The following is a 27,067-nucleotide window of genomic DNA, read 5'->3' on the forward strand; positions in this document are numbered from 1 at the left end:
TTTCCAAGTCTTCCTCTCCAACCTCAGCATCCACTACTCCCCCATATGACCACATCTATGGCAGACTGATGATATGAACATGCAATGTGTCGTTCTGACTCCACATCTTGCCCCTGGAGTTCCTTCTAGCCGGAATTCTTTCTCTCTAGATCTGAATCCTATTTAATTATTGACACTCAGCTTGCATCTTATTCTGCTGCCTTCCTTGTCCATCCCAGTTCAGTGATACCTCTCCTCTATTCTCCAAACTCCTTTACAGGTCTGTTCCCCTCATCTGGCACTTTACATCAAGTCATAACAAACTACTGCTAAAAGCTACTGCTAAATCTTGGTTTCTGAATTAGAACTTAATTCACACTTTGTAGCCTTATAAGGCCCTGTGTGATTTGACCCCAGACTAGTTCTCTGACTTCATTTCTTCCTACTTTAGTCTTCATCCACTCCCCTAATTTAGATGCACGGGCTTGTTCTCTAACTCACCAAGTTCATTTCCATCTGAAGCTTCTGCACTCACTGTTCCCTCTGCTTGGAAGACTCTTTCTCCAGACATCCTCAGACATACTAGACAGTAAAATCTACAAGGGCAGAAGCTTTTGCTTTTGGTGTATTTACCATTGTATTCCAAGTAGCTAGAACAGTGCCTGGCCTGTGGCAGGTGATTGGTTAATAACTAAATGTTGGATGAAAAGTATAAATAATAGGCTGCCTTGCATTGTTTGTCTCTTTCTTCCCTTTGCTCCATCTTTCCCTTTGTACCTACCCCATCCCTCAATCGTAAGCACCCTGAGGACAGAAATCTGTCCTCATCATCTAGCTCAATGCCTTGAGTATAGGTGCTTTAATAAGTGTTTGTTGACAGAATGAGACAGAATGGGGAAAGAGTTCTTTCATGCCTTTCCCACTAGGCGGGCTCAGCAGCCTCCAAAGAAGAAAAAGAGTAACCCTTGTCCTCCCAGAGCTGCTTATGCTTGGGTTCAACAAGCTGGCCACCAACCCCAGCCTCAGGAATGTCTGATCCTATCACAGCAGAGCTATTCTTCACTGGGAATTCCCTTCTCACCACCACCACCACCGTCACCTCTGAGCTGGTTGGACTCAGACAAAGGGTATCTGACCACCCACCTAGAACTGAACCACTTCCGTCAGCACTTATCTAATCTTAGAAAAAAACCAGGATTCTGCTAAAGTAACTGCTTGGTTTACAGAGTGAAATCTTCTAGCAAGATTTATTAAAAGATCATGACTTTGGCTGCTATATTTCAAAGACCGGGCAGACATTTAGGTGATAGAGTTAAATAATCCAAACTTACCTCATACTCCCTCTTTCTCTCTCTCTCTTTCAAGGGTGAGCATTCTGTTCTTCTTCCAAAACCCAGTCCTTCTCCATATTTGGGAATCTGGAATGGGCACTAGGGGCACAGCCCTGTCTCCTCTCAGTGTCTTCTGGGAGCTGTAGTTCCCAATGAGTGACGGCTGCTTTTTTCTGGCCAGCAAGTGCGTTTTCCTTTCTCAGGAGTCTATGTCTGTAAACATGCAGTGGGGTGGAAGGGTGCTATTAGGAGGCTTGCCTTCTATTTTCAGCCCTCTGGTTTTATGCAAGACACTATTCTTCTGTGGCTCAATCTCCCGGCCTGCAAAATGGGGATAATTATCTCTCTTTTCCTGGCTCCCAGATTGTTGGGTGGGGTAATTAGCCAGCACCCATTAAATGCTTTGAGCTTATTCCAGCAAGGAGTGCTTTGTAAATAAAAATTGTTATCTTTAAAGAAGAAAATATTAATTTTCATTGCCTAATTGCCTCCACAAACCAACTCTGCCTGTATGTCAGAAAGATGCTAGTTAATTCCTTGTATATGCCTTCCACCCACACTGCTTTTAATGGTTTCCCTGTATCTCATTCCGTTTTGTTTCATCATCTCTAGTTTTGTATCATCAAGAATAAACACTCTCTCTGCCTCCTCTCTGAAAAAAAGGAAAGGACAAGACAGACCAGCTCTGCCCTATGTCCAAAGCACAAGAAAGCCAGGAAGAAGGAATGACTGGGACCTGATCTGAGCTCTACAACTTTATGTCTTCCCAACTCACACATGCACATACGTGATCAAGAGCTTGTTTCTGCAGAAGAGGCTGACCTTTGTTCCTTCTGAAGAAGAAACAGATTTCACTGCAGCAAGAAGGGTTTTTGAAGGATCTTACTAAGAATCCCCTTCTCTGGAGCTCTGAAAGAAGCATTTTGACACTCCACGTCTTTAGTCAGAGGAAAGAGACTGGCACAGTGTAGTGAAAACAGCAGCAGGCTTAGAATTAAAATGGTTGGGTCCTGGCTCCAAGGCTTCAGGCAAATTGTTTGACCTCTCTGGCCTTGGTTTCTTTAGCTATGAAATGGAAATAATAATATATGTTTGAATGTTTTGTACAGTGCTGCACTAAGGTTACTTGTTCATAAAATGCAGTATGATGCTGTGATTAAAAACAGAGAATGTTAAAGTCAGACACATTTAGATTAAAATTGCACCTGGATTTGCTGTGGATATTTTATCAAATCACTGTTCTCTGAATCTTAGTTATAGTATCTCTAAGATGGGGATAGTGAGGATTACATGAGACAATGCATGCAGTGGATTGAACACAGAGTCTGGCACACACTAATTTCTCAATAAATGTAATTATGACTATTATTAATATATTATATCAATGTAAATGTGGCTCTGACAATGCATTATCTTTGCATTATGAATACTTATCTCACTCTTGGTCACCTTTGTTATAATCAAATAAAGTAAAGATGCCTTTGAAGTTGTAAAGTACTACACCAGTGTGAAGGATGACTAGAATTAAACCCCAAAACAAGGGAGATGGACTCCTCAGAATTCTCCTTGCAGCTTCAGGATTATATAGAATTAAGGATGAGCAACTACTTTTCAGCTACAAAGAACTATAACATGTGAATTGTCACTAGTAACAGCAGGATTATTTGCTTCTTGTTTTAGGTAGTGGGTAATACCAGTATTCCACTGAAAAATAAAAAGGGTTCCTATGATATACTATGAATGAATAAGTCAGGTTACAGGGCAGCATAATTATGTGTAATTATACATTTATACTCTGTGTTTGTGGAAGGGTGTTCATCAGAATGTTAAAAGTTGTCATTTATGGGTGATGGGATTTCAGATGATTCTTATTCTCTTGTACTTTTCTGTCTTGCTTGGATTATTTTTACTCTGGTTATGTATCATTTTAACAAAAACAGTTAAAAGTCAAAAGAAAAGCAGATATTGAAAGGCAAATCTCAGGTTGTAAAACACTAGGAGAATCCATCTGGTGGTCCTTTAACCCCAGAGAATGTTTTCTTAGGTATGAAAAATGGACTTTCTGGCAACAAGGAGAAGCCGTATGACAAATATCTCTGAAAAGAAGTTGGAGGGGAATGGAGTCCCTCCAAAATGGCCCTGAAAGGAGAGGAAGAGGTGACCTTTCATCTCTGTTTATTTCTTAGGCTGTAATAATATGATAGTTTTAATCATAGCCTGTATAGACCTGAGTTTCCTTATTTGCTATGGTAACGTATGATTCCTGTTTTACTACCTCTGTTCTTTCTGGTCCCTTAGACCTGGCTGTTAGGTAGAACTATGAACTCACCCCTTCATTCATGCTGCCCAGGTAATCACCCTTTGTCATGACTGATTAGAGGAAGGGTGTGGTGAGCCTATTTGTAATCAGCTTCCATTAGTCCCTCTTTACTTTAGAACCAGAAGTACAAAGAACAAACTTCCCAGTGGGACACGAAATTAAAGAGATGGTGACAGCATGCCTTACCATTCATGATAATCTTCCCAGAAAACTTCCCACAAGCAAGTCCACACAAGCTTGGAGACAGCTTGTCAGTTGTGCAGCCCATCCCCAATGAGGACAAGAGAGTGGGAGGTGGGGGAAGGGAAGGGCAGGTTCTTTGTTGTCACAAACAACTATCTGCAGAAAGAACTGAACCATTTCAGATTTCAGAATTGAAGCATGGGCGAATGTGAAGCCAGGGAAAAAGACGGCTGCCACATCAAGGTTTGTAGGTATTAAAACTGCACATCTCTGGCACCTAGGTGGCTCAGTCAGTCAGGCATCTGACTTTAGCTCAGGCCATGATTTCAAGGTTCCTGAGTTTGAGCCCTGTGTCAGGCTCTGTGCCAACAGCTCCACGCCTGAAACCTGCTTCAGATTCTGTGTCTCCCTCTCTCTCTGCGCCTCCCCCACTCGTGCTCTGTCACTCTCTGTCTCAAAAATAAATAAAGGTTTAAAAAAATTAAAAAACAAAAAACAAAAACAGCTACACATCTCCAGAGAGTGCCATTCACAGACTCCAGGTGAATGGCACCTCCCAGGGTTGAGCCTCAGTGAATCCCAGGAAGGGTAATTTTCCCTCCCACTGAGCATACTGATTTGTCTATAGAGAAAGGCTTTTACAACAACAGATTGGAGCTTTGCTGAGTAGTCCTTAATTTTTGAAATGAAGGGAATTACCCTTGCTTAAAATATATGCTCAGACATCTGTTTTCCTCACTTTTTGGTGTCATTCTTACTCGGCTCCAGAAACAGTGGCTAAGTGGGGTCAGAGTATTTATTGACCATGGCACTAGGCTAGTGGTGGGGATACCAAGATGCTCTTGAGATCGCTGAGGACAATAATTTCTAAAAAAATGCAAAGACAAGTTGCAATTCCTTTTATTTACTTTATACTTATACTTTATTCGTTTTAGGCCCTGGACACATGGAGCAGTGTAGACAAATATCTGTTTTACTTGCTGTACTCAACAAAAAGTCCAGTTTTAGGGTTGACTAAAGCTACCTGGATTGGTAAGACTGAAGGCCTGCCCTTCAACATTTTTTTTAAATTGAAGTATTGTTAACATACAATATTATATTAGTTTCAGGTATACAAATAGTGATATGACAATTATATACATTACAAAATGCTCACTGCTTGTTTTCTTTTTTAACTTTTCTTTTTAACTTTTTAATGTACAATTTCTTTTCGAAATATTAAAACTGTGTGTTGAGAACCCTTCCATCCCATTTTCCCTAGGGCAAAAACTGCAGGTTTTGAGAACAACCGCAGCTCTCCATGGTGGGAAGAGCACTGGTGTGGTGGGTGTTAATAATGGCTGACAATAGCTCTGTGTGCTGCTCTTCCCAGTCAGTATCTCTGTGTTACCAGTGACCTTGATGGTATAAATGACCTCAAAGTGGGGCACCTGAGTGGCTTAGTCATTAAGCATCCAGCTCTTGATTTCAGCTCAGGTCATGATCTCACAGTTTATGAGTTCGAGCCCTGGATTGGGCTCTGTGCTGGAAAGTGCAGATCCTGCTTGGGATTTCTCTCCCTCTCTCTCTGCCCCTCCTTGGCACTTGTGCTCTCTCTCTCTCTCAATAAACAAACAAACAAACAAATAAATATTTAAAAGATAAATAAATCACCCCAAAGTATGATTAATGGTAGGGATTTCTGGGCTAGTGAGGAAAGCGCTTTTGAGTGAAGGTGAGGTCCTCTCTGGGGCAGCATGGGGAGGGCAAGGAATGCTGCCTTCTTCAGCTGTGTAATATCAGGCTATTGCTTGACCTCCCCTGGTCTCACTTTTTGGCTATAGTATGATAAACTCCCTTCCAACTCTAAAATTCTATCACTCAGGCTGACTGAGTTTATTTGAATATTTCCTAGGAAGTAAGGAAGAGGGAATAAATAAGAACATTCCAAATTACCCATGGACAAGAAGGCAAGCTGGGGGTATTGGTACCTGGAAACACCTTTGTGGCTGATCTAGGGTATGTATCTCCTCAGCTTCCAACCTTTTCACAGAGTGCTTGCTAGCGAATATTGAGACCAAATGATGCAGAACAGCTCTGGAGAGGCAAGCTCCCTCCTGAGCATTGGGTGTCTATTGCTTTACACCACGCTAGACCACACAAGGGTCCTGAGACCACACAGTTGAATAGGGGAATGACACAAATAACCATAAGGAGATTTGGAAACTGGGAAGGACCAGCAAGAAAGCATAAAAAAGCAAAGCATAATGGGAGTTTGAAGGAAGGAGTGATTACCTTGACTTAGATGTGATCAGAAAGGATTCTAGGGAGGATATAGCATCTTTCCACTCTTCCATGAGAGAGCCAGGGCTGACTTATTCCTAGTGAGCATCCATTACTTGTTTCATTTTTCAGGCTTGGTCTGGCATCATGAAGATTTGTTCAGACTTCTCTGAGTGAATCCTCTGACTCCTGAAATGGGTGAGAAAAAGTGGAAATTAAACCATAGGTCTTCATAGAGTGCTCCCTCTAGTCACCTTCACCATGATGAAAAGGATCTATTGATGGCCCTTCGAAGAATGGCCTGGGCCTGGGATCTGGTTAGAAATCCCCAGTAATTATGTCAGCTTTGTCATTGAAACCAAATGTTTTGAGCAGTTTCTGAGCTTTAGTTTCCCATTTATAAATAGGAATAATAATAATATACCTTGCTCACAAGTTGGTTGTTAAGCTCAAATAAAATAAGTGAAAGTATTTTGTAGGGCCTATATTATGCATTAATTAAGAAGAAAGACTCTAGGGGTACCTGAGTGGCCATCAGTTGGGTGTCAGAATCTTGATTTCAGCTCAGGTCATGATCGTTGGATACAGTCCCGAGTTGGGCTCTCTGCTGGCAGCTCGGACCAGCTTGGGATTCTCTCCTGTCCCACCCTCTGTCGACATGGATTGATGAACTTAAAAAAAGAAAGAAAGGAAGAAAGACTCTAGAGTGAAACTTCTTGGATTTCAGTCCTAGCCTTTCTTGGCATTTTTTGTGTGTGTGACCTTTGGCAAATCTCTTAACCTCTTTGTGCTTTAGTTTCTTCATCTACAATATAGGGATGACACTAAGACTTATGTCATAGGGTTATTGATGATTAAAATGTATTAAATGTAAAGCACTCAGAATAGCACCTAGTGTACATAGATAATACCATACATATAGATTGACCTGTCCTGTTGTAAAGTACTATAGAGAATGATTATGATTAAGTATTTCTTAGACACAGAAGCAAAGTAAGAGTTCTGCTGTGTCTATTTGGAAAGGAGTATATAGGAAGCATTGAATTCTGCCCTGAACACCAAGTCCAGTATTTTAAACAGAGTCATAAAAGTGCCAACAGATGAAGTTCTGGAGTGAGGGAGGCACACCCCTTGGCCATTCTGGAAAAATATTATCTTCACCCTGCTAATACTTATCTCTCTGGCTTGCTTCTGGTCAAAGGTCCATACTGGGTATGATTCTACTCCATTGGAGCTTTGCCACAAACATCCCAGGCTAGAAGAGATGTATCAGAAGGGGCAGCTATGGATGCTGTCTATTGTCACAGAATGTGAAACCAGCTTGGAGAGGGTAAGATAGGATGAGCTGACCGCAGATATGAGCATTACTGACTTTTGTTTTTTTATTTTTTTTATTTTTTAATTTTTTTTAATGTTTTATTTATTTCTGGAGAGAGAGAGAGAGAGACAGCGTGAGCAGGGGAGGGTCAGGGAGAGAGAGAGGGAGTCACAGACTGAAACAGGCTCCAGGCTCTGAGCTGGCAGTCAGCACAGAGCCCGACGCGGGGCTCGAACCCACGAACCGCGAGATCATGACCTAAGCGAAAGTTGGACGCTTAACTGACTAAGCCACCCAGGCGCCCCGAGCATTACTGACCTTTGTAAGAAAGAGTCAAGAGTTGGGTTCCAGATCAGAAAGTAAGATTACAGAACTTTGAGGTGGAATGGGATTCTTTCTTCTCCTTACTCATTCCCCAATATAGTATACCAACTGGCCTTATATCAGCCTGAACTGTTCCAGAGATTTAAAGAGTTCAGTGGGTCATTGTCACATGGTCTTTTCTGATCCTCACAACCACCCTATGAGCAGGTGTTCTTATCCATGTCCTCAGATGAGAAAATTGAGGCTCAGAGACTTTCTAGAGGTCTGGTGACTGATTTAGTCACTGAAGGAACCAGTATTCTAACTGGTATAGCTCATCTTCCAGTCTAGAGTTCTTTCTGCTACAAAAATACCAGATCATCACCTACTCAAAGCAAGCAGAGCAAATCCACATTTCAGATTAAGGCAATCCATGGATAACCTGAGCACCTTGCAGAGCAGAAGGAAGAGTTCTGAGCTTGGGTCAGGGTTAGAGGATGGCTCATAATGTGGATTTTTCATCTCATTTACTCTATTTTCTCAAAATGAAAAGATTCCAACAATACGAACATTAGCATGGACCAGATCTTAGATCTAGCCTTATAGATTAGGCCTTATTTCCATTCTTTGATTTATCCCAAGGAGAGAATAGGTAGTTTGAAAGCTTGTGCCATGAGCCCTCAGTAAGAAAGAATGGTTTGGTATACATAATATCTGTGCACTCTCCATCTGGTGGAATGAACTTGCTTATGTTTAGGATTTCTGTGTCTCAGCCTGAGAAATTCTGGGTACATTCAGACATAAGGGGAGATAGTGGAGTGTCAGTAGTGTGTCAAAGAATCAATTTGTGGGCATAACAGTGCTAAAGGTTAAATGATGACATACAGACCTCTAAAGTCCTGTATAGTCAAAAATTGGGTGAAACACAGAAATAAGAACACAATCATATTTTTATGTGATTTTTAGCAATACCCCCACCCTCCTTCCATCTTGACCTCATTATGGCAGCCATACCACTAAATAGGCAAATTTTTTTCTAGCAGGCCTGCTTCTTTCAAGACTGTGCTGCCATCTCCTGGAAACACTCAGAAATAGCAAGAAACTTCTTAGGATTTAAGGAAGGGGTTCTTTTTTCTTCTCTTTTCGTGCGGAGGAGGTAAGATGGTGGAGAAGTAGAGCTCCGTACATTTTACTTGCTTCCATCTTCTCTTCTCTTCTCTTCTCTTCTCTTCTCTTCTCTTCTCTTCTCTTCTCTTCTCTTCTCTTTCTTTTTAAAGTTTATTTATGTTGAGAGAGAGAGGATGAAAGAAGAGAGAGCACGTGCAAGTGAATGAGGGGAGGGGCAGAGAGGGGGAGAGAGAGAATTCCAAGCAGGCTCTGTGCTGTCAGTGCAGAGCCTGACACAGGGTTTGATCTTAAGACCCTGAAATCATGACCTGAGCTGAAATCAAGAGTTAGATGCTTAACTGACTGGGCCACCCAGGCGCCCCTTAAGGAAGGAGCCCTTTCAAGGCAGCAATCTGAGGTGGTGCTCCTGGAAGTGAAGAGAGGTGGTTGTGCCACTCTCAACCTGTCTAGGCCTGCCCCAGTCCATTTTCTGATGCTCCTACTGCTTTCCTGGTTTTTCAGGGAAGGCCTCTAAACCCAGTTCTGAGAATAAAGTTTTTATTTGCAGTGTTATAATAATCAAATCTGATAAAACATTTTGGTCACCTCATTCTCAGACTGTTATCCACACTTTCCAGGTATCTCTGCTTGCCTCTAGAGTTTTTTGTGTGGGAATGAGCTAGTCCTGAGCTGAAGGTCTACATTTTCTCTTTGCTCTGTCCCTACCACTGGATTTCCTGTTAGGAAACAAAGTTAAATGTAAATACCAAACCTAACCCTCCACTGTTGTCACTCCCGGATCTCTCTTCTTTATTTCTCCTCAGCATTCATTATCATCTGACATACTACTGTTTGTATGTTACTTATTTTTATTTTGTTTCCTTTCACTATGGCACAAACTCCACAAAACAGACATTTTTGTCTCTTTTGTTAACTGTGGGATCTTCGGTATTTAGAACAGGGTCTAAGGTCTAAGGTCCCAATAGTTCATTTTTGCTCTTGATTCCTTTGCCTTTGGAGATGTGTCAAGTAAGAAATTCCTGCAGTTGAAGTCAAGGAGGTTGTTTCCTGCTTTCTCTTTTAGGGTTTTGATGGTTTCCTGTCTCATGTTCAGGTCCTTTATCCATTTTATGTTTATTTTTGTGTATGGTGTGAGGAAATTATCTAGTTTCATTCTTCTGCATGTTGCTGTCCAGTTCTCCCAGCACCATCTGTTAAAGAGGCTGTCTTTTTTCCATTGGATACTCTTTCCTGCTTTGTCAAAGATTAGTTGGCTGTACATTTGTGGGTCCAATTCTGAGTTCTCTATTCTATTCCATTGGTCTATGTGTCTGTTTTTGTGCCAATACCATCCTGTCTTGATGATTACAGCTTTGTAGTAGAGGCTAAAGTCTGGGATGGTGATGCCTCCCGTTTTGCTTTTCTTCTTCAATATTACTTTGGCTATTCGGAGCCTTTTGTGGTTCCATGCAAATTTTAGGATAGTTTGTTCTAGTTTTGAGAAGAATGCTGGTGCAATTATGATTGGGATTGCATTGAATGTGTAGATTGCTTTGGATAGTAATGACATTTTAACTATATTTATTCTTCCAATCCATGAGCATGGAATGTTTTCCCATTTCTTTGTGTCTTCTTCAATTTCCTTCATAAGTTTTCTATAGTTTTCATCGTACAGATCTCTTACATCTTTGGTTAAGTTTATTCCTAGGTATTTTATGTTTTTTTGTGCAGTTGTGAATGGGATCAGTTTCTTGACTTCTCTTTCTGTTCCTTCTTTGTTGGTGTATAAAAATGCAACCGATTTCTGTACATTGATTTTGTATCCTGCAACTTTGCTGAATTAATGGATCAGTTCTAGTAGGTTTCTGGTGGAGTCTGTCGGGTTTTCTATGTAGAGTAGCATATCGTCTGTGAAAAGTTAGTTTGACTTCTTCTTTGCTACCACCTAGTAGATGTTCAAAAGTATTTGTGGAATAAGTGAAGTCCTGATTTCATCACCTTATACGGTTACAAGGTCCATACTTTTCTTTCCTCAGAGTCTGATGGATTTCATGTTTCTGCCTCAGCTTTCCGTGAAGACTTTCTGCAGAGAGCTGAATGCCAACAGATGGGTGTATCTATATCTAGGAACAAGGGAAGGGAATGTATGGTGTAAACAGGTACTTGTCATGTGCCTGGACCTTCTAATCTAATCACCAGCTGAGTAAACAATTCTAGAGAAGCTTTACAAAGAGTTGAAAAGATGAGGAACTGAGGAGAAACTAAAGCTCAGAGAAGTATAAATTCAGCGAAGTCTGGGTGAAGTACAGAATACACAAATAAATATAATTTATGTATCTGTATAAAACTATTTAATTATTATTATAGCTATAACTTATTGAATGCCTGCTCTATTCTAGTATTTTATTATGAAATGCATTACACATTGTATGGCTTTGTTTTTTTTTTTTATAATATCTCTATTTTATAGGAAGCAGTGAGGCTCAATGAGCTTATGTAACTTGCTTGGGCAATGATTGTAAATTCTCTGAATAGAAAGCATAGATTCAGTCCTGTTTTGCAGAACAGAATAGTGGTTAAAGATATGCCTTTGAGCGAAAGGAGCCTTGTTGACTTGTATTTTCCACCTACTCGTTGTGTGACCTTCAACAAATTATTTAAATAATCTCCAATGTCCTCACCTGTTAAATGGGGATAATAGTTGTTCTTAACTCCCAGGGTTGAGGGAAGGATTAAATGCGATTGCACGCAAAGCGTTTAGCATAGTGCTAACCTCTGTAAGCATTGGATAGATATGAGCTATGCCTGGGAAAGCGGAACATAGAAGGAACAGTGACTAGTTCTGTTTCCTTTCAGTGCTTTTCCCGCTCCGCTTACTAATATTCGAATTGTTACTCCTGGAGCAAGCCTCAGTATTAGAAGCCTACGTGTCATTTCACCTCCATTACTGGAGTTTCTTCTGTCCGGCCTCTGCTGGAACTGGTTAGTGAGGGGAGCTTCCCGTCTCACAACACAGACTCTGCTTTGTAATTTCCCAAAGCGTCGGTGCGGGTTTGTTTTCTCCGGGGACTGTGACAGTTTCTGGGGCGTGACATGTGGCATGCCGGGAGTTGTAGTCCAAACTCCTCCATGTGCATCAAGAGGGCTAGAGCCAGAGAACTACAGCTCCCAGAGTCCTCCGCGCCGCCGGGAAGCCCTGTGTCTGCAGGCGGTCGCGAGAGCCGCGAGATCCGGAAAGATGTCCGTGTCCTTGTCCCGCACCTGCAGGGAGCGGCTCTATTGATAAAAAGGAACGTGGAACGGCACTCCCCGGGCCGAAGGTGGTGTCAGTACATGTCGTGGGGCCAGAGAAGCTAGAGCCAGGTATTGCAGGGATGCAGCTGTTCTGCAAATCTGTGGTGTAAACTGGTTCCCCATGTGCCAGCCTGTTTTGAGCTAGAGCAGCCGCCCAGTCAGCCCAGCCTTTGGCTTAGATATGGCCACTAACTTTTTCTTCTCCAGGACTCGGCCTCCGGAAGGGTTGTGGGCAAGGCCATGAGGACTGTCCCTTTTCTCCCAGGCCGACTCGGGATATCCCGGAGTCCCCGGAGAGACTGCCACACGTCTGAGGAGACAGGCCCTAAGCCCCGGCTGGCTATGAAGAGTGACTCCTCGACACCTGCAGCCCCTCTTAGGGGGCTCGGGGGGCCCCTGAGGAGCAGTGAGCCTGTGCGCGCTGCCCCAGTCCCGTCGGCAGCGGTGGTTCTGCTGGAGGAGGCGGCAGACCTCTTAGTTGTGCACCTGGACTTCGGGGCGGCGCTGCAGACCTGTGAACGCGCCTTGCCGAGCTTGACCACCCTTGATGCAGCTACGTACGTGCTGGGCTCGGTTCATTTCCGGGTGATCTTGGGGAGGGACTAAAGCTCTTAGGAGTTCTGTCTTTCCCAGATTGCTCACAAGGAGCCTTATACCTTGCTTTCATTAGTGGTTCCTCTCTGAGAAGCTGGTGTGCCCAGAGGAGGAAACTGAGGCAACTGCACAATGAGGAAGAAGTGGTCAAGTCGTGCAACAGAGCTTAGTGAGAACCCACAGCCTATTCTTTGCTCCCTTTTCCAGTGTTGAAAGGCATGATGGGAAGAGAGAATGTATTGTTAAATTATTTCAGTAAGCAGGTTCAGTGAGCAGGTGGTGGAAGTCCTCTCTTAGATACAGTCCTCTCCCCCAAGCTGTTCACTTGACCTTGGCTGATGAATGGAATGCAGTTCCGAGTGGGAGTAGTGTTCTGGTCCTGTTGAAGGATTGGTTGAATTAAAGAATCAATCTGGAGAAAACCTTGATCCTGCATTGCTATTTCAAATGCTCTCAGCCTCTGCTGGAGGGCATAATTTATCTGTGGATTATAATGTTGACAGAGGCTACACTGGGGAGGTGGTGGCTAGAATAGTCAAAGGTGACCCTAGAGAAGGATTAACTGGAGATCCCTGGCATTTTTCAGGGGATTGGGTAGGGGCTTGTTGCAGCAAATGCTGAAGGCTGTTATTCCGGGTGGCTGAAGGTAGCTCAGTTTGTGGTGCTAACAGGCCAGTTATGAAGTGCCTGTACCTACATTTGGACAGAAACATTGCTCCATACCCATTTCTTCACTAAGCAAACTCTTAGCTCCAGCTCTCTTTCCATCCATACACCTGTGCTACACATTGTCCCTTTCCCCTTCCCTGATTTCACCTAGATACAAAGATGTGTGTTAGGCAACCGTTGATTTGCTTCCAGGAGGTTTTTTTTATTTTTATTATTATTTTTTTAATGCTTTATTTATTTCTGAGAGAGGGAGAGAGAGAGAGACAGCCAGCATGAGCAGGGGAGGGTCAGAGAGAGAGGGAGACACAGAATCCGAAGCAGGCTCCAGGCTCCGAGCTAGCTGTCAGCACAGAGCCTGATGCGGGGCTAGAACCCACGAACCGTGAGATCATGACCTGAGCCGAAGTTGGACGCCCAACCGACTGAGCCACCGAGGCGCTCCCCCTTTTTTTTTAATTTTTTTTTTTTTTTTTTTTTTTTTTTGCTTCCAGGAGGTTTACAGGAACATTGAAGTCCTGGTGAAAGGGCAGTTTTCTCTGTGTTGGGGCTCATGAGACCAGTTATAGTTTTTAAAAAAGATTTTTAAAGTTTATTTATTTTCGAGAGAGAGAGAACAGGGAAGGGGGGAGAGAGAGAAAGGGAGAGAGAGAGTCACAAGCAGGCTCTTCTGTAAGCACAGAGCCTGATGTAGGGCTTTATCTCACAAACCGTGAGATCATGACCTGAGCCGAAATCATGAGGCAGATGCTTAACTGATTGAACCACACAGGTGCCCCGAATTCTAATTGGAATTTGAATACTAATGGGGAGGGTAGAAGTGATGGCTACTGAGTTGGGAGCTGGGGAGGAACAGTCCCAGGGTGGAGGTGAGAATGGAAACAGAGGGGAACTACTTCTTAAAACCAGAATTGGTTCTTCTGCCAACAGTTCCTTGGAGGTGAAATGTTCCCTGTGTGTTGTGGGGATCCAGGCCCTGGCAGAAATGAATCGGTGGCAGGAAGTCCTGTCCTGGGTTCTTCAGTATTACCAGCTTCCTGAGAAGCTACCCCCCAAAGTCCTGGAGCTATGGTAGGTCATTGCTCTGACTCATTCTCTAGTTCAGGAAGAAGAGGATTTTCATGTCCTTTTCTGAATCAGTGTCTAATATCGTTTCTTTTGCCGTTTTGTACCATTTTCCTCCAAATCTAATTCTTTCCCTGGTTTTTGGTTTTGTTTTGGTTTTTTTGGGACCTCAAAACATAGTGATAAAGGATGAGGAGGGGGGAATTCAGGAGTTGGGTGGAGAAGAGGAGGAGGGGGAGGAGGGGAATAGGAGATGGGAAGTATGTCTGGAGTATGTCAGAGCTGAGGGAGCTTCTTGCTACTTCCTAGGAATTCCTAATTCTTACCAATCTCATCGTCCCCTAGGGAAGGACTGGAGGACAACAGAGAAGGGGTTGAGTGGGAGAATGTAGTGGTTTATGAGAGGGCAACCAACCATGAAGCACTGACTGTTCTTTTTTTGGGGATTGGATTATTTGGGGCTGCAGTGTTCTTTTATACAGCAAAATGCAAGAGCCTGGAGCTGTGCTGGAAGCGGTCAGTGTCTGGCTGCAAGACCCAGACAATCAGGACCTTCCAGAATACAGAGCCTTGGCAGAACTTCACCTGCAACGGGTGCTGCTACCTCTGGGCTGCTTGTCAGAGGCTGAGGAGCTGGTGGTGAGCTCTGCAGGCTTCAGTGAGGAAGAGCGGCTGGACGTACTCCAGGCCATCAGTAAAGCAAGGCAACATCAGAAACACCAACGCTTGGGCTCTGGGGAGGCTCAGAAGCTGAACCAGGAAGGTAGGACATTCTCCTTCCGTGACCTCCGTAGAGTGGAGTTGTGAGCTTTCCCCTGGACCTTGGGGTTTATCATGACTTTTCTGAGAGCTTGGGAGCAATTACTTGTATGAATAACTCCCAAATCACAGAATAGGAAACCTGTTGATTTGATTAAAAGGCCAAGCCCTGACCCTCTGTAGTTTTGGCAGTGGAAGGAGAGTCTCCATACAGGGAAGTGTCACTGAGTCTCAGAACCTTAACTCTTGTTTCTTGAAAGCCACCTTTTCCTTGGGGTCCTTTCATTAGATCTCTTGTCTCTATCATGCTGGCCTCAGTGGAATGTTATTCCTCCTTTAAAGACTGGCCCAAACACAGATGCAGCTGAGGTGTGCTGTGGGATAGCCAAACAAAAATAAGCTGACACAATAACTTGGTAACTTGACTTACATAAAAAATGACTTATTTTCATCTTGGGCCCCACTGCCTAGTCTCCTGTCTGCCTTTACACTAGATCTCTTGAGTATCTCCTTCAGTGATTGACATCCCCCTGAAGGGGCATGTCTTCCCCCTCTGCCCATTTGAGTGCAGTTTCACAAGGTGGCTTTTACAGGAAAGCCACTTTAAGACTCAGCGTCATGCATCTGGCTCAGCATACAAGGGTTGGGTGTGGGCATGGGGGTTGTTTTGTTACAAGGGATTTTAAAAGTCCTCTGCTCCAGACCCTTCCCTGGTCTTTGAATCCTTTTCATCTTCTTTTCCTCAAGTGATCATCTAGTCTATACAAGGACAGAAAATCCACTATCTGCAGAAGTAACTTATTCCATCTGTCAACAATTCTGTAGAGAAGTTCTTCCTGATGCTGAATTTAAGGGTTTTTTTTGTTTTTTTTTTTTTTTTCTGGTAGTTTTTAGGCACTGTTCCTTGAGGTTTCTTTTGGTACATATAGAATAAGTCTGATCCTTTTTTTTTTTTTCTATGAAAGTTCTTCAGCTAAATGTAATCCTGTTCTCCAAAGTGTTTTTTCTTTGTGTGCAAAAGAACGTGAACCTGCTGAGATAGAATCACTTCTTTGCAAACAGATTGTTGGCTTCAAGAATGAGCTGTGGCTACCCAAACCCTTTGTCCCTCCATCTCCTGGGGAGGAAAGATTAGGAAAAGGGTTTGTTGGCAAGTTCAGAGTGTTCTATCAGGACTTGGCACCACTTGTTCTTGGGTTGATGGTGTTCATGTTTATATTACAACCTAAGACTTTTGAATTCTTCACTATATGTATTAAGTGAACTTCATTTGCCTGCATTAATGTGATCATCAAAAACTATTGCTCTGTGTAACTCTCTGTACATATCTTAGGCCAGAATATAAAGAAAGGTGTAAAATAATGAGTCTATTGAAAAAAACACAACAAATATGCCAGGTTTGCCCAGCTGAGTAGGTGTTGTCTGTCCAAAGTCTCTCCTAAGGTGATGATATTCTAGTGATAAAGTCTGTCCTCAAACATTTTTGGAATTTTTAGAATTTCTTTCAATACTGCTTTATGAATTACTTGAGTAAACTAGTCTTGTTGCCTTTTGCTCAACTCTCATAATCAAGTTCAAAGCTCAGAGTCAGCAAAGCTGGTTCCTGTGACTTATGCTGCAGTTATGCTCTATCTCCCTGACCAGGCTCCTTCTCCCACAAGTTCCTGTCACTACTGATGTTGCTCCGCCGGCTTTGGGGTTCTACAGTGAGCCACTTCTTTTCCCTGCCCTTCAAAAAGAGCCTTCTGGCTGCGTTGATCCTCTGCCTCTTGGTGGTGAGGTTTGATCCAGGTAAGTGATGAAGCTGGTCTTCCCTCCCGCCCTTCCTGGGGAAGGGACAGTTGAATAGGGGCTGGGCTTGTGGGAGCCCTCATGGGGATGAAGGTATCTCCTGGGCCACTTCTCCCTGAGTCTCTTCTATAGGGAGAAGGGATTGCTGGGCCTCATTGAGATCCAGCCCAATGCACCCAGGAGAGAATAGCCCTGGAATCCATGAGAGCAATCCCTCATGGAGGAAATTGCCTCTACTCTGTTGACCCTTGAATATTGACTGACTCATTGTCATCTCCTTTATCCAGGGGTGAACTCTGACTAGAAACACAGAATTTTAAAAAAAAATTTTTTTCCTAATCATCATATCTAAAAAATTGTATTAAATTGTAAATGAAATATACATATACTTTAGGAAATGTGGAAAATGGGGAAAAGTATAAAGAAGAAAACAGAAATCACGTAAAAGTTTGCTATTGTAATGGCTATACTTTCAGTCTTTTCCTTTATGGATATAGATGCAATTTTGCAGGTTATAAATATTCTTTAAAACATGACTTTCAATAAACCTCCATAATTGGTTAACAATTCTCTATTGTTGAACATTTTGACGATTTCTTTTTTTTTTTAATGTTTATATATTATTGAGAGAGAGAGAGTGTGTGTATGTGTGAATTTGGGAAGAGGCAGAGAGAGTGGGAGACACAATGTCTGAAGCAGGCTCCAGGCTCTGAGCTAGCAGCACAGAGCCTGATGCGGGGCTTGAACCAACAAACTGTGAAATCATGACCTGAGCCAAAGTCAGATTCTTAACCAACTGAGCCACCCAGGCACCCCTTGATGATTTCTCACTCTGTTTTTTGCGGTGCTTTTTCTTAAAAGTCCTGCTTTTTTTCATTCATTCATTCATTCATTCATTCATTCATTCATTCATTCATCTATCTGTTTAATTTTAGAGAGATCTAGGAGGACAGAGGGAAATAATCCCAAACAAGCTCCATGCCCAGCGCTGAGCCCAATGTGATGCCTGATAAACTCTCTAAGTGCTATTTGGGAACAACCCTGGTTATTTCCTGAGGATTAATCCCTCAAAATTAAGTGCTGGGCCAAAGATTAGGAGCTCACTCTTTTAGATTTTTCTATTTGTGTGTTACTTTATGTGAGTTATAATGTAATCCGTACTCTCCTCATGAATTTAAACTTAAGAGTTATAGGGGCACCTGGGTGGCTTAGTCGGTTAAGCGTCCGACTTTCGCTTAGGTCATGATCTCGCGGTTCGTTGGTTCGAGCCCCGTGTCAGGCTCTGTGCTGACTGCCAGCTCAGAGCCTGGAGCCTGTGTCAGTCTGTGACTCCCTCTCTCTCTGACCCTCCCCTGCTCACGCTCTCTCTCTCTCTCTCTCTCTCTCTCTCTCCTAGAAATAAAAAAAAAAAAAGAACATTAAAAAAAAAGAGTTATAACTCTAAGAATTATAGAATTATAACTTTCAAAACTGCAGGGAAAACTGGAAATCCTTATTCTAGCCCCTTCATTTTCTTTTTCTTTCTTCTTGGTTGAGAAACCGAAGAACCACAGAAAAAAGTAACTAGCCCAGGGTCACACAAATATTGTCTATTTAAAAAATTGCCCATTCTTGATTTAATCTTTAGGTCTTCCCCATTTTCCCCATTTCCCTTTCTCTTCTTCAGTGAGCCTTTTTTGTATAGCTCAGAGTTGTCCTTTTCAGGATCCCTGGGTTGCTTAGATGGTTGAGCATCTGACTCTTGGTTTTGGCTCAGGTCTTGATCCCAGGGTCATAGGATCAAGTCCTTGCTTAAGATTCTCTCTCTCTCTCTCTGCCCCTCCACTGCTATCTCTCTCTCACTCTCGCTTTCACTTTGCTGAACACTGAGCAAGAATTCCCTGTGACTAACTCTGTTTGCTTAAGGAAAGTCATTCATTGGTTAGTTCTCAGGCAAGCTGAGGATAGTTTGTGTTCATTCCTGTCTACCCTCTGACTTTCTCTTTTGTTCCAGAGACTTGATACAACCTTAGCATTGTTTTTATGGTTCTTAATAGTCCTGCTCTCTTTCTTTTATTCATTTATTTTTATATGAGAGAGAGAGAGAATGAGAGGAAGAGAGGAACAGAGGGAAAGAATCCCAAACAGGCTTCATGCCCAGCGCAGAGCCTGAGTGGGGCCGGATGTGGGCCCGATCCCAGGACCCCGGTTGAAATCAAGAGTCGGGCTCAAATGAGTAAGCCACCCAGGCTCCCTGCTCTGTAAGTGGGGACAGCAGGAGGCAATTTGAGCTTCTTGGTTCCAAGGCTGCTCGGAGCTTCCTCTGAGTGCCGTGGCCTGACACTCCTGACCCCTAGTGGCATTCCTGGTTCATTGCAGTGGTGCTGCTGCAGGAGAGGAGAAGCAGTGCCTAGGCTGCAGCTAGAACTCTGTAGGAAGGATATAAAGAGACTGTCAGTAGCTTCCTTTGAAAATAACATTTTTCTTTTTAAGAAGAAAAAAATCAGTTAAAAAAATTAGTTACCAAATAAGGATAAACAAACCCACCACTCAGCCCAGATTCCAAAGAGGTAGATTATACTTTATTTTCAATATAATTAACTGATTATAAAAATAGGTAATACCATCACTTGGCTCCAGGTTGAGAAGGTACAAAAAAGGAAATGTAGTGGAAGTCTCTTCTCAAACCTCTCTTCCCAGAGGCAGCCACCATCACCAGTGTTTTCGTGTATCAGAAAGTTAGATGAAAACATAGTAAGTTTGGATCTTTTTCTCAGCAAATCTCGGTAATCCAAGTGATAGAACACCTGGGTGGCTCAGTTGGTTAAGCGTCGGACTTCAGCTCAGGTCTTGATCTCGCTTTCCATGGTTCAAGCTGTGCTGACAGCTCAGAGCCTGGAGCCTGCTCTGAGTCTGCCTCTTTCTCCGCCCCTCCCCTCTCTCTGCCCCTGGCGCTGCGCTCCTGTCTCTCTCATTCTCAAAAAACAGACATAAAAATTAAAAAAAAAATCCAAGTGAAGAAAATGTCTCCCAGATAATATATCTTAGAGAAAGTGAAACCCTTTATTGTTGGGGGGTGGGGGAGGAGCCAATAACATTAAGCATCAACATATGCTTTAAAAAGATCAGACGTCCTCCCAGAGTTGGCAGAGTTTCCGAGATGGGACTTGAAGCTGAGGGAAGAGGAGGAAAGTAGAGGTCTTCACATTGACAGCAATCTTCCTTTTTCCCTGCAGTCTCTCCGTCGTTGCCCTTCCTCTGCAAGCTGGCTCAGCTCTTCCATCGGATTCAGGAAGCCATATTTTCTCTCTGCCGGCTTCCTGTCCATGACTGAGTGGTCCGCAACCTCACCACTGCCCAAGTCTGCTGTGACAGAAGCAGAGTAACTCATCCATGGCAGCCTAATTCCTGTTGCTGGCTAGGTTCCCATAGGGGTGGGGCCAGCCCGATTCTAGAAAGAGCTGATCCAGCATGGTGAACTGTGTTTTGCCACCTGAATGTTCTCCCCTTTACACCCGACTTCGGCTGGTGTCGGTAGGAAATGTGGAAACAAAGTGGGGCCAGAGAGCTCAAATTCTCCAGAATAGTATTCCCTTATATCCAGAGGTCCCTCATAAAGGAGGCGTTTGGGAAAGGATACTGTATCCATGAAATATTCCATCTTCTTGGCAAAGGCAAGGGGTTGATTTTTCAGGTCAGGGCTTTAACAAAGCTGGAAGTTCAGAGAATGCTGATGGAATGACCCTTGGCCTTACACTTCCTTGGAAAACTTACCTCTGGAAATTGCCTCACAGGGCAGGTCCTTACTTAGGCAGAGTTTGAGGATCTGAGAGAGCCTTTTACTTCTCCTCTATACTCCTCTCCACAGATCTGGTCTAGTTATTCCTGTGGCTTTGCAGTGGGCTTGAAGCTACTTGGGGCCTCTCTTTTCAGACCAGGACATGGCTTCCAGAACTACCCAGGTCACTATGGAAAGCAAAGTAAGGCTGCTCTGCTCTTCTCACTGGGGAAAGTGATCCTGCCTTGGTGTCTCTTGGGCTTCAGCTCAATTTTCCAGGTTGTCAGTGGCCAAGTCCTGCTCTATTACACACTCAGCATTCCTGTGCTCTCTTTCTTCCTGTCGGTTCCTTCCCCCTGCTCTGCAGTAGTATTTTTGTACTTTGTCTGATTGCTGTTTCACCAGGTTCTGCTTGGATCTCTGCTGGTCCCCCACCCTTTCTATGTCCTGTTGTTCTAGTTATATTTTATTGTTTGTAAAATGTAGAAGTTTTTCTGCTCATGTGGTCTTGAAAAGTAGGTCAGCCTCAGAGGCTGATGAGCTGAAAATGGAAATGGGTAATCAGGTGAGCTGGAAAGGATATGTGGAGGGAGCTGGGCAGAAAGGAGACATGGGTTTTGAAGGCAATGAACGATTTTATTCATTGTTACGGGGAGGAGGCACTGGGGCCATAGCCTTTGAGTATTTGAAATGTTTCAGTGTTTTCTGTCACTGGCTGCAACAATCTTACGTGTGTCTGTGCAAGTAAATGTAAAACACTACTAAGCTGTCAGAATTATAAAAGGCTTCTGGCAGGGGCTAGCCATTCTGAGGCTGAAGGCCAAACAAACCACTCCTTGCTGGGGCTCTGGGCAGTGTTGATGCCAGGAACATAGGAGACATGTTTAATAGTTTTCCATAGGTTCCTTTTCAGAAGTTCCAGGTCAATAACTTCTCTTTAGCAAAATAGATGGACTAAGTAAACCTCACAGGTCCTTGGGAGATAAATCCTTAGGGTGTGATCCCACTCTGTAGAAAACAAATCTGTGCTTTTACATTTGAGCTTTTAAATAGTTAAGACCCTTAGGGAGAGGAGAGGAGACAGGTGAGCTTTGAGAGCTCTCTGTTAGAATGCTTTCTTAAAATAAAAATCTGGTCCCTTTTCTTACCCTAGATAACATTCTTTAATGGCTTCCCATGGCTCACATGGGATTTCTTCTTAAATTCTTCCTGGAATTTAAAGCCCTTCATACACTAGTTTTAGCTAACACCTCCTCTTTCATGCGAGGCCTCTGTTCCTTACTCACGCTGCCCCCTAGCTGTGGAGCCAGTCACAAGTCTCTGAACATTGCATGCTTCCTCACACGTCTGCACCTGCTGTTCCCTCTGGAAGGTCCAGCTCCCACTTTGGTCCAGCTCAATTCTCTAGACTTACTCAAGGGTTACCTTTGGGAATCCGTTACCAATGTCCTCTGCCTCGAGGCCCCTATCTCATGTCCTTTCTGTGGTAGTGACCCCATGGCCTTATAATTGTGAAACGCTCTTGCTTCCAGTAACTGTGAGCTTTTTGAAGCTGGAGAGTGTGGCTTGTTGCAGGGTTTAAGAATCAAGTTTGGATTCCTGCTCTACCACTCCCTAGGTGTGTGACTGTTAGAAAGATTTATCCTTTCTCAGCCTCTGTGTCCTCGTCTGTTAGTGAGTTATTATCTGATAGGGACTTTTGGCCAAGCAAATGAGAGCCTCCTTATCAAGTGCTTGGCACGCTGCCTCAAATACCACTCTTGTGAGTGGTAGCTGTTTCCCCATTGCTTAGGTATGCATCTGGGAATTTGAAGGTATTCAGAGCTGTTTAAACTAATGAACTGATAGATGCCATGACAAAATGTCTGTGTGCTGATAGTGTGTTTTGTATCGTAAAAGCCGTGAGTAAAAAGAAGACCTGACTATGCCCAGTTCATTTTTCTGTCTGTCCCCTGAAGTATCTCCCTATTATTCTACTTATAGGCTTCTTGGTTCTCTGTTTTATGTTTGTCCTGAACTCTGCAATGTTGTCTGGTAACCAGCCCCAGCTACCTTCCTAGTCAGACAAGGAACTCAGAACCAAAACTGCTCTGATGACTTTGACCTTTTCTAAGTATGGAGGCTTGTATTGTATCAGTCTTCAATTTTGGGCTTAACGAGGTCAGAAATGAAGGGAGGACTTCCTTATTAGACCTATACCTGTGCTGTCCAATATAGTAGCCATTAACCACATGTGGCTTTTGAGCACTTGAAATATGGCTGGCCCAAATGAAGATGTTCTGTAAATATAAAATACTCACCTCGATTTTGAACACTTAGTACTAAAAAAGAATGGAAACTCAATAATTTTTGTATTGATTGCATGTTGAAATTATAATATTTTGAATATATTGGGTTAAATAAAATATATTATTAAAATTAATTTCAGCTGTTTCTTTTACTTTTTTGTGGGGCTACTGGAAAGTTTAAAGTGACATATATGGCTCACATTGAATTTCTTTCGGACAGTGCTGTTGAGCACACACAGTAAACATCAAGTTCAGAGAGGATGGCAATCTGAGAAGCTGCATTGTATGGTGGGATTTTACAGTGTTAAATCTGGAAAGATCATTTCTTATAGTCCCCCTCACCCCACTTTTTTTTAAGTTAAGGATATTGAGACGCAGAGAGGTGAAGTGACTTGCCCCTAATCACATAACCTGAATAAGATCAAGGTCTCCTGAACCTCAAGTTTGGTGTTCCTTTCACTGCACTGTGATTCTGCTTTACTTGCTGTAAAATCAGTCACTCCCTGGCTGAAATTCACTGTTAATATGCAAATACATCTGGGGAGGGTAACTTTAGCTGGAGTTAGTTGATTTGTTTTCCTGGGTTCTGAGAGAATACAACATAGAACAGGTATTTTATAATTTAGGGATTCTAAGGAGAGTAGCAATGGGGGTGATGCTTTTCTGTGGTCAAATAGGAGACTGGGGAGGTTGGGGTGAGGTAGAGAGATGAAATTGGGCTACTCTGGGCAATTGCAGGGGTGAAGGTAGATGGGCTGAACAAAGAGTTGTTCTTCTGGAAAGGGGCTCAGAAGGGAGTGAGGAGGTATGTCATAGCTTTGCGCAGGTGATTCCACTCTTTTGCATGTATATATTTGCACATGTGTACATGTAGTCCATTTAAAAGTGATACTCAAGTTTTGTATTTATGGAACAGAATTCAAAAGGAATGAAAGAATATTCATGAAAAAAAATATCTTTTTTTCCACTCCTGGTTTCTTGCCCAGAGGCCACCACTGTTGCCAGTTTGTTTACATTTCTACATGTAATCTTTGATATTAAGCTTTTCTTTCTCTTATACAGTGATGGCATACACAGACTACACATGCTGTGCCAAAAATTTTTTAAATTAATTAATCTTGGATGATTGTTCCTTATTAGCTCATATAGAGCTGCCTCATTCTCATTAGCGATTCAGGATTCCGTTGTGTGATAGGATCGCAATGTATAAAACCCCTATGCTCCCTCCCCCCCCCGCTTTTTAAAACTTTATTTATTTGAGAGAGATAGAGTGCCTGAGCAGGGGAGGGGCAGATAGAGAGAATCCCATGCAGGCTCCCCACTGTCAGCACAGAGCCTGATGTGGGGCTTGAACTCACAAACTGTGAGATCATGACCTGAGTTGAAGTTGGATGCTTAACTGACTTAGCCACCCAGGCACCCCTATTATCTCTATTTTGGAGATGACAAAAACAGATACAGAGGGGTTAAGTAACTTATCCAATTTTCCCTTAGCTATTAAGTGGTAAAGATAGGATCTGAACCTAGGCCGACTTGGGCCAGAATTCATGTTCTTATGTGCCCTATAGCACATAGAATGAGGCCTTGCAGGTAAGAGGCCATGATATAAAGATTTGTTGAATAAACTTGGATTCAGTCTTGAGAATTAGAGGAAGGAAGAAATAGATGTAGCAAAGAAGGTGAGCAGAAAGGCAAGCATCAGGACTGAAGGGTGGAGGTGGATGTAGAAAGAGAAGAAAGGACACAGGGCTTTGCCACCTGTTTTAGCAGTATCATTGCTCAGCTTACTGCAAAGGGAAAGAGCGGGAGGTATTCCTTTTCAACTGTACCAGTGATGACAAAGACAGCCTGGCGGGTATCCTTCAGTGTAGATATAATTACACGCTTGTGGTTTTATCAGATGACTTATTTGGATACGCCAAGCTCTTGGTTACCAGCAGCTTCAGGTGGATCCCAAGGAATGAGCTGCTTCTCTGAAAGGAAGCCACTTTGTCTTTGATCCCTTTCGAAGTGTTGTCTGAGAGTTTTGCTCACCCTTCCTGATCCATTGCCAAGCTGGAAAGCTGCTAAAATTGGCTTGTTACACTAAAAGAGCCACCCTACCCATTCCAAATCTCCCTGAGCATTTGGTCTCTGACTGTGGATAGCAGCCTCCTCCCAGCAGGTACCCATTGCTCTGGAACAGTCTGAGGATCCTACTCCCTCCCCTCTTAGTACTCATTACTGCTGTGTCCCATTTGTGGATTTCATGGTTTCCTAGGTGACAATTAGCTGTTTCAGAGTTAAAGACAATGACTAAAAGACATGCCCCATTAATCTTCCCAGGAAACACATGGATTTTTACAAGGCATTTTTTAATTGTTTTGTTTTCTTGTTTAGTTTGGAAAAACAGTGCTTAAACCCAATGAAATAATTTTGCTGTATAAGTGAGAAGCAGTGTGGGATGGTGTTTGAGAGTGTGGACCCTGGGGCCATAATACCCGTGTTCGTATCTTGATTTACCATCTTTGATCTTGGGCAAACTGTCTTTCTTGTGCCTTACTTCCTTCACCTGTAAAATGAGGGTAATAATAGTATTATGGGTAACAATAGGTTTGTTGTGAGGATTAAATGATGCTAACAAGTATGAACACTTAAAAAGTTCATGGCATATAGTGAGCAGGTGCTAGTTATTCATATTGTTTCCATTCATTAAGTGTGAGATGTGGGAGGCGAGAATCAGTAGTGTTAGAAACCAGTATCTTTCATATATCAAACTGAAAAACAGGTAGCCTCCCCTGATTCTTCATTCTCAGCTCAGGAGCTAACTAGGCTTTCCAGGTGACTCTAACCAGTTAAAGAAATGCCAAACCTTTTTTTTTTTTTTTTTTTTAAACATGTTCATTTAAGAACACATTTAATTTTCTGAATATGCAGGACAGTCACATAATTTTTTAAAAACTATGAAAAGACTTTAATTTGAAGAGCCTTCTATTTCTATATCCAGCAAGTTACTTCCTCTCCCAAGTACTGGCCACTGCTATTTGGTTTTGTTTGTTTGTTTGTTTCTTCTTCTAGCATTTCTTTGTACATATATAAAAAAAATATGGATGTAGATCCTATTTTTCCTTTTTTAAAAATATAATAGTATGTTATATACTCTGTTTTATTCCTTGTTTTTATTTTTCTAAGAAGTAGAATGATTTTGAGGGAGATAAATATGTTATAATGTGGACCTTTGGAAATAGGACTAGGCTGGTTTTGGTCCTGGCTCTGCTACTAACTTGCTCTATAACTTTGCAAAAATCACTTAATCTTGGGTCACAATTTTCTCACTTCAAAGATGGCGATAAAAATTACCTGCCTTATTTTTTTTACAATACTTTGTGTCAAGTGGGCAAAAGTCTATGAAAACTTTGAAAAGTATAAAGTGACATACATGGAATAGACTCTTGAAAATGCTACATAATATTTAATATTATGAAATAGGATGGTTAAGTCTTTTTATTAAAATAAGTTAATATATTAGAAATAGGGGCTTCTGGGTGGCTCAGTCAGTTAAGCATCTGACTCTTGGTTTCGGCTCAGGTCATGATCTCCCAGTTTCTCAGTTTGAGGCTCATATGAGGCTCTGTATTTATCAGTCTCTTTCTGCTTTTTGTATGTTTATTCATTTGGGGTTTTTTTTAGATTCCACAGATAAATAAAATCAGTCTAGGTACATTCATGTTGTCACAAATGGCAGATTTCATTCTTTTTTATGGCTGAGTAATATTCCATTATATATACATACATACATACATACATACATATATATGTATATCTATATATATGCCATGACTTCTTTTATCCATTCATCTATTGATGGATACATGGGTTGCTTCCATATCTTGGCTATTGTAAATAACGCTGCAATAAACACAGGGGTACATATATCTTTTTGAATTAGTATTTTCTTCTTCTTTTTTATTTATTTATTTTTTGTTTTTTTTTTTGTTTTTCCATGCAAATTAGAAACTTATTTCTTTTTTTTTTTTTTTTTTTACAAATAGTTTATTGTCAAATTAGTTT

The 27,067-nt window shown here is 42.3% G+C and overlaps 2 protein-coding genes and 1 long non-coding RNA gene across 3 annotated transcripts in view; 2 read left to right on the top strand and 1 right to left on the bottom strand.

The window, feature by feature from the left end:
- Positions 1 to 1,927, bottom strand: part of MICAL3 (microtubule associated monooxygenase, calponin and LIM domain containing 3) — a 271,709-nt gene extending 269,782 nt beyond the window's left edge. Inside the window, exon 1 of the mRNA XM_039249998.1 lies at positions 1,311 to 1,927. The gene's annotated coding sequence lies outside the window, so the exon portion shown is untranslated. The remainder of the gene's footprint in view (positions 1 to 1,310) is intronic.
- LOC120243764 overlaps positions 1 to 1,979 on the top strand; it is a 34,693-nt gene extending 32,714 nt beyond the window's left edge. The window contains exon 3 of the long non-coding RNA XR_005531392.1: positions 1,923 to 1,979. This is a non-coding gene — a long non-coding RNA (uncharacterized LOC120243764). The remainder of the gene's footprint in view (positions 1 to 1,922) is intronic.
- Positions 1,980 to 11,989: 10,010 nt separating this feature from the next.
- PEX26 (peroxisomal biogenesis factor 26) lies at positions 11,990 to 23,117 on the top strand. Its single transcript, XM_039250013.1, has 6 exons — positions 11,990 to 12,166; positions 12,305 to 12,654; positions 14,288 to 14,428; positions 14,890 to 15,185; positions 16,826 to 16,972; positions 20,188 to 23,117. Exons 2-6 carry the CDS (start codon positions 12,338 to 12,340, stop codon positions 20,283 to 20,285), a joined length of 999 nt encoding a protein of 332 aa, XP_039105944.1. The 5' UTR covers positions 11,990 to 12,166; positions 12,305 to 12,337; the 3' UTR covers positions 20,286 to 23,117.
- The last annotated feature ends 3,950 nt before the right edge of the window (positions 23,118 to 27,067 follow it).

The sequence above is a fragment of the Hyaena hyaena genome, unplaced genomic scaffold (genome assembly GCF_003009895.1).
Source record: "Hyaena hyaena isolate Hyena2069 unplaced genomic scaffold, ASM300989v1 scaffold_368, whole genome shotgun sequence".
Classification (NCBI taxonomy): Eukaryota; Metazoa; Chordata; class Mammalia; order Carnivora; family Hyaenidae; genus Hyaena; species Hyaena hyaena.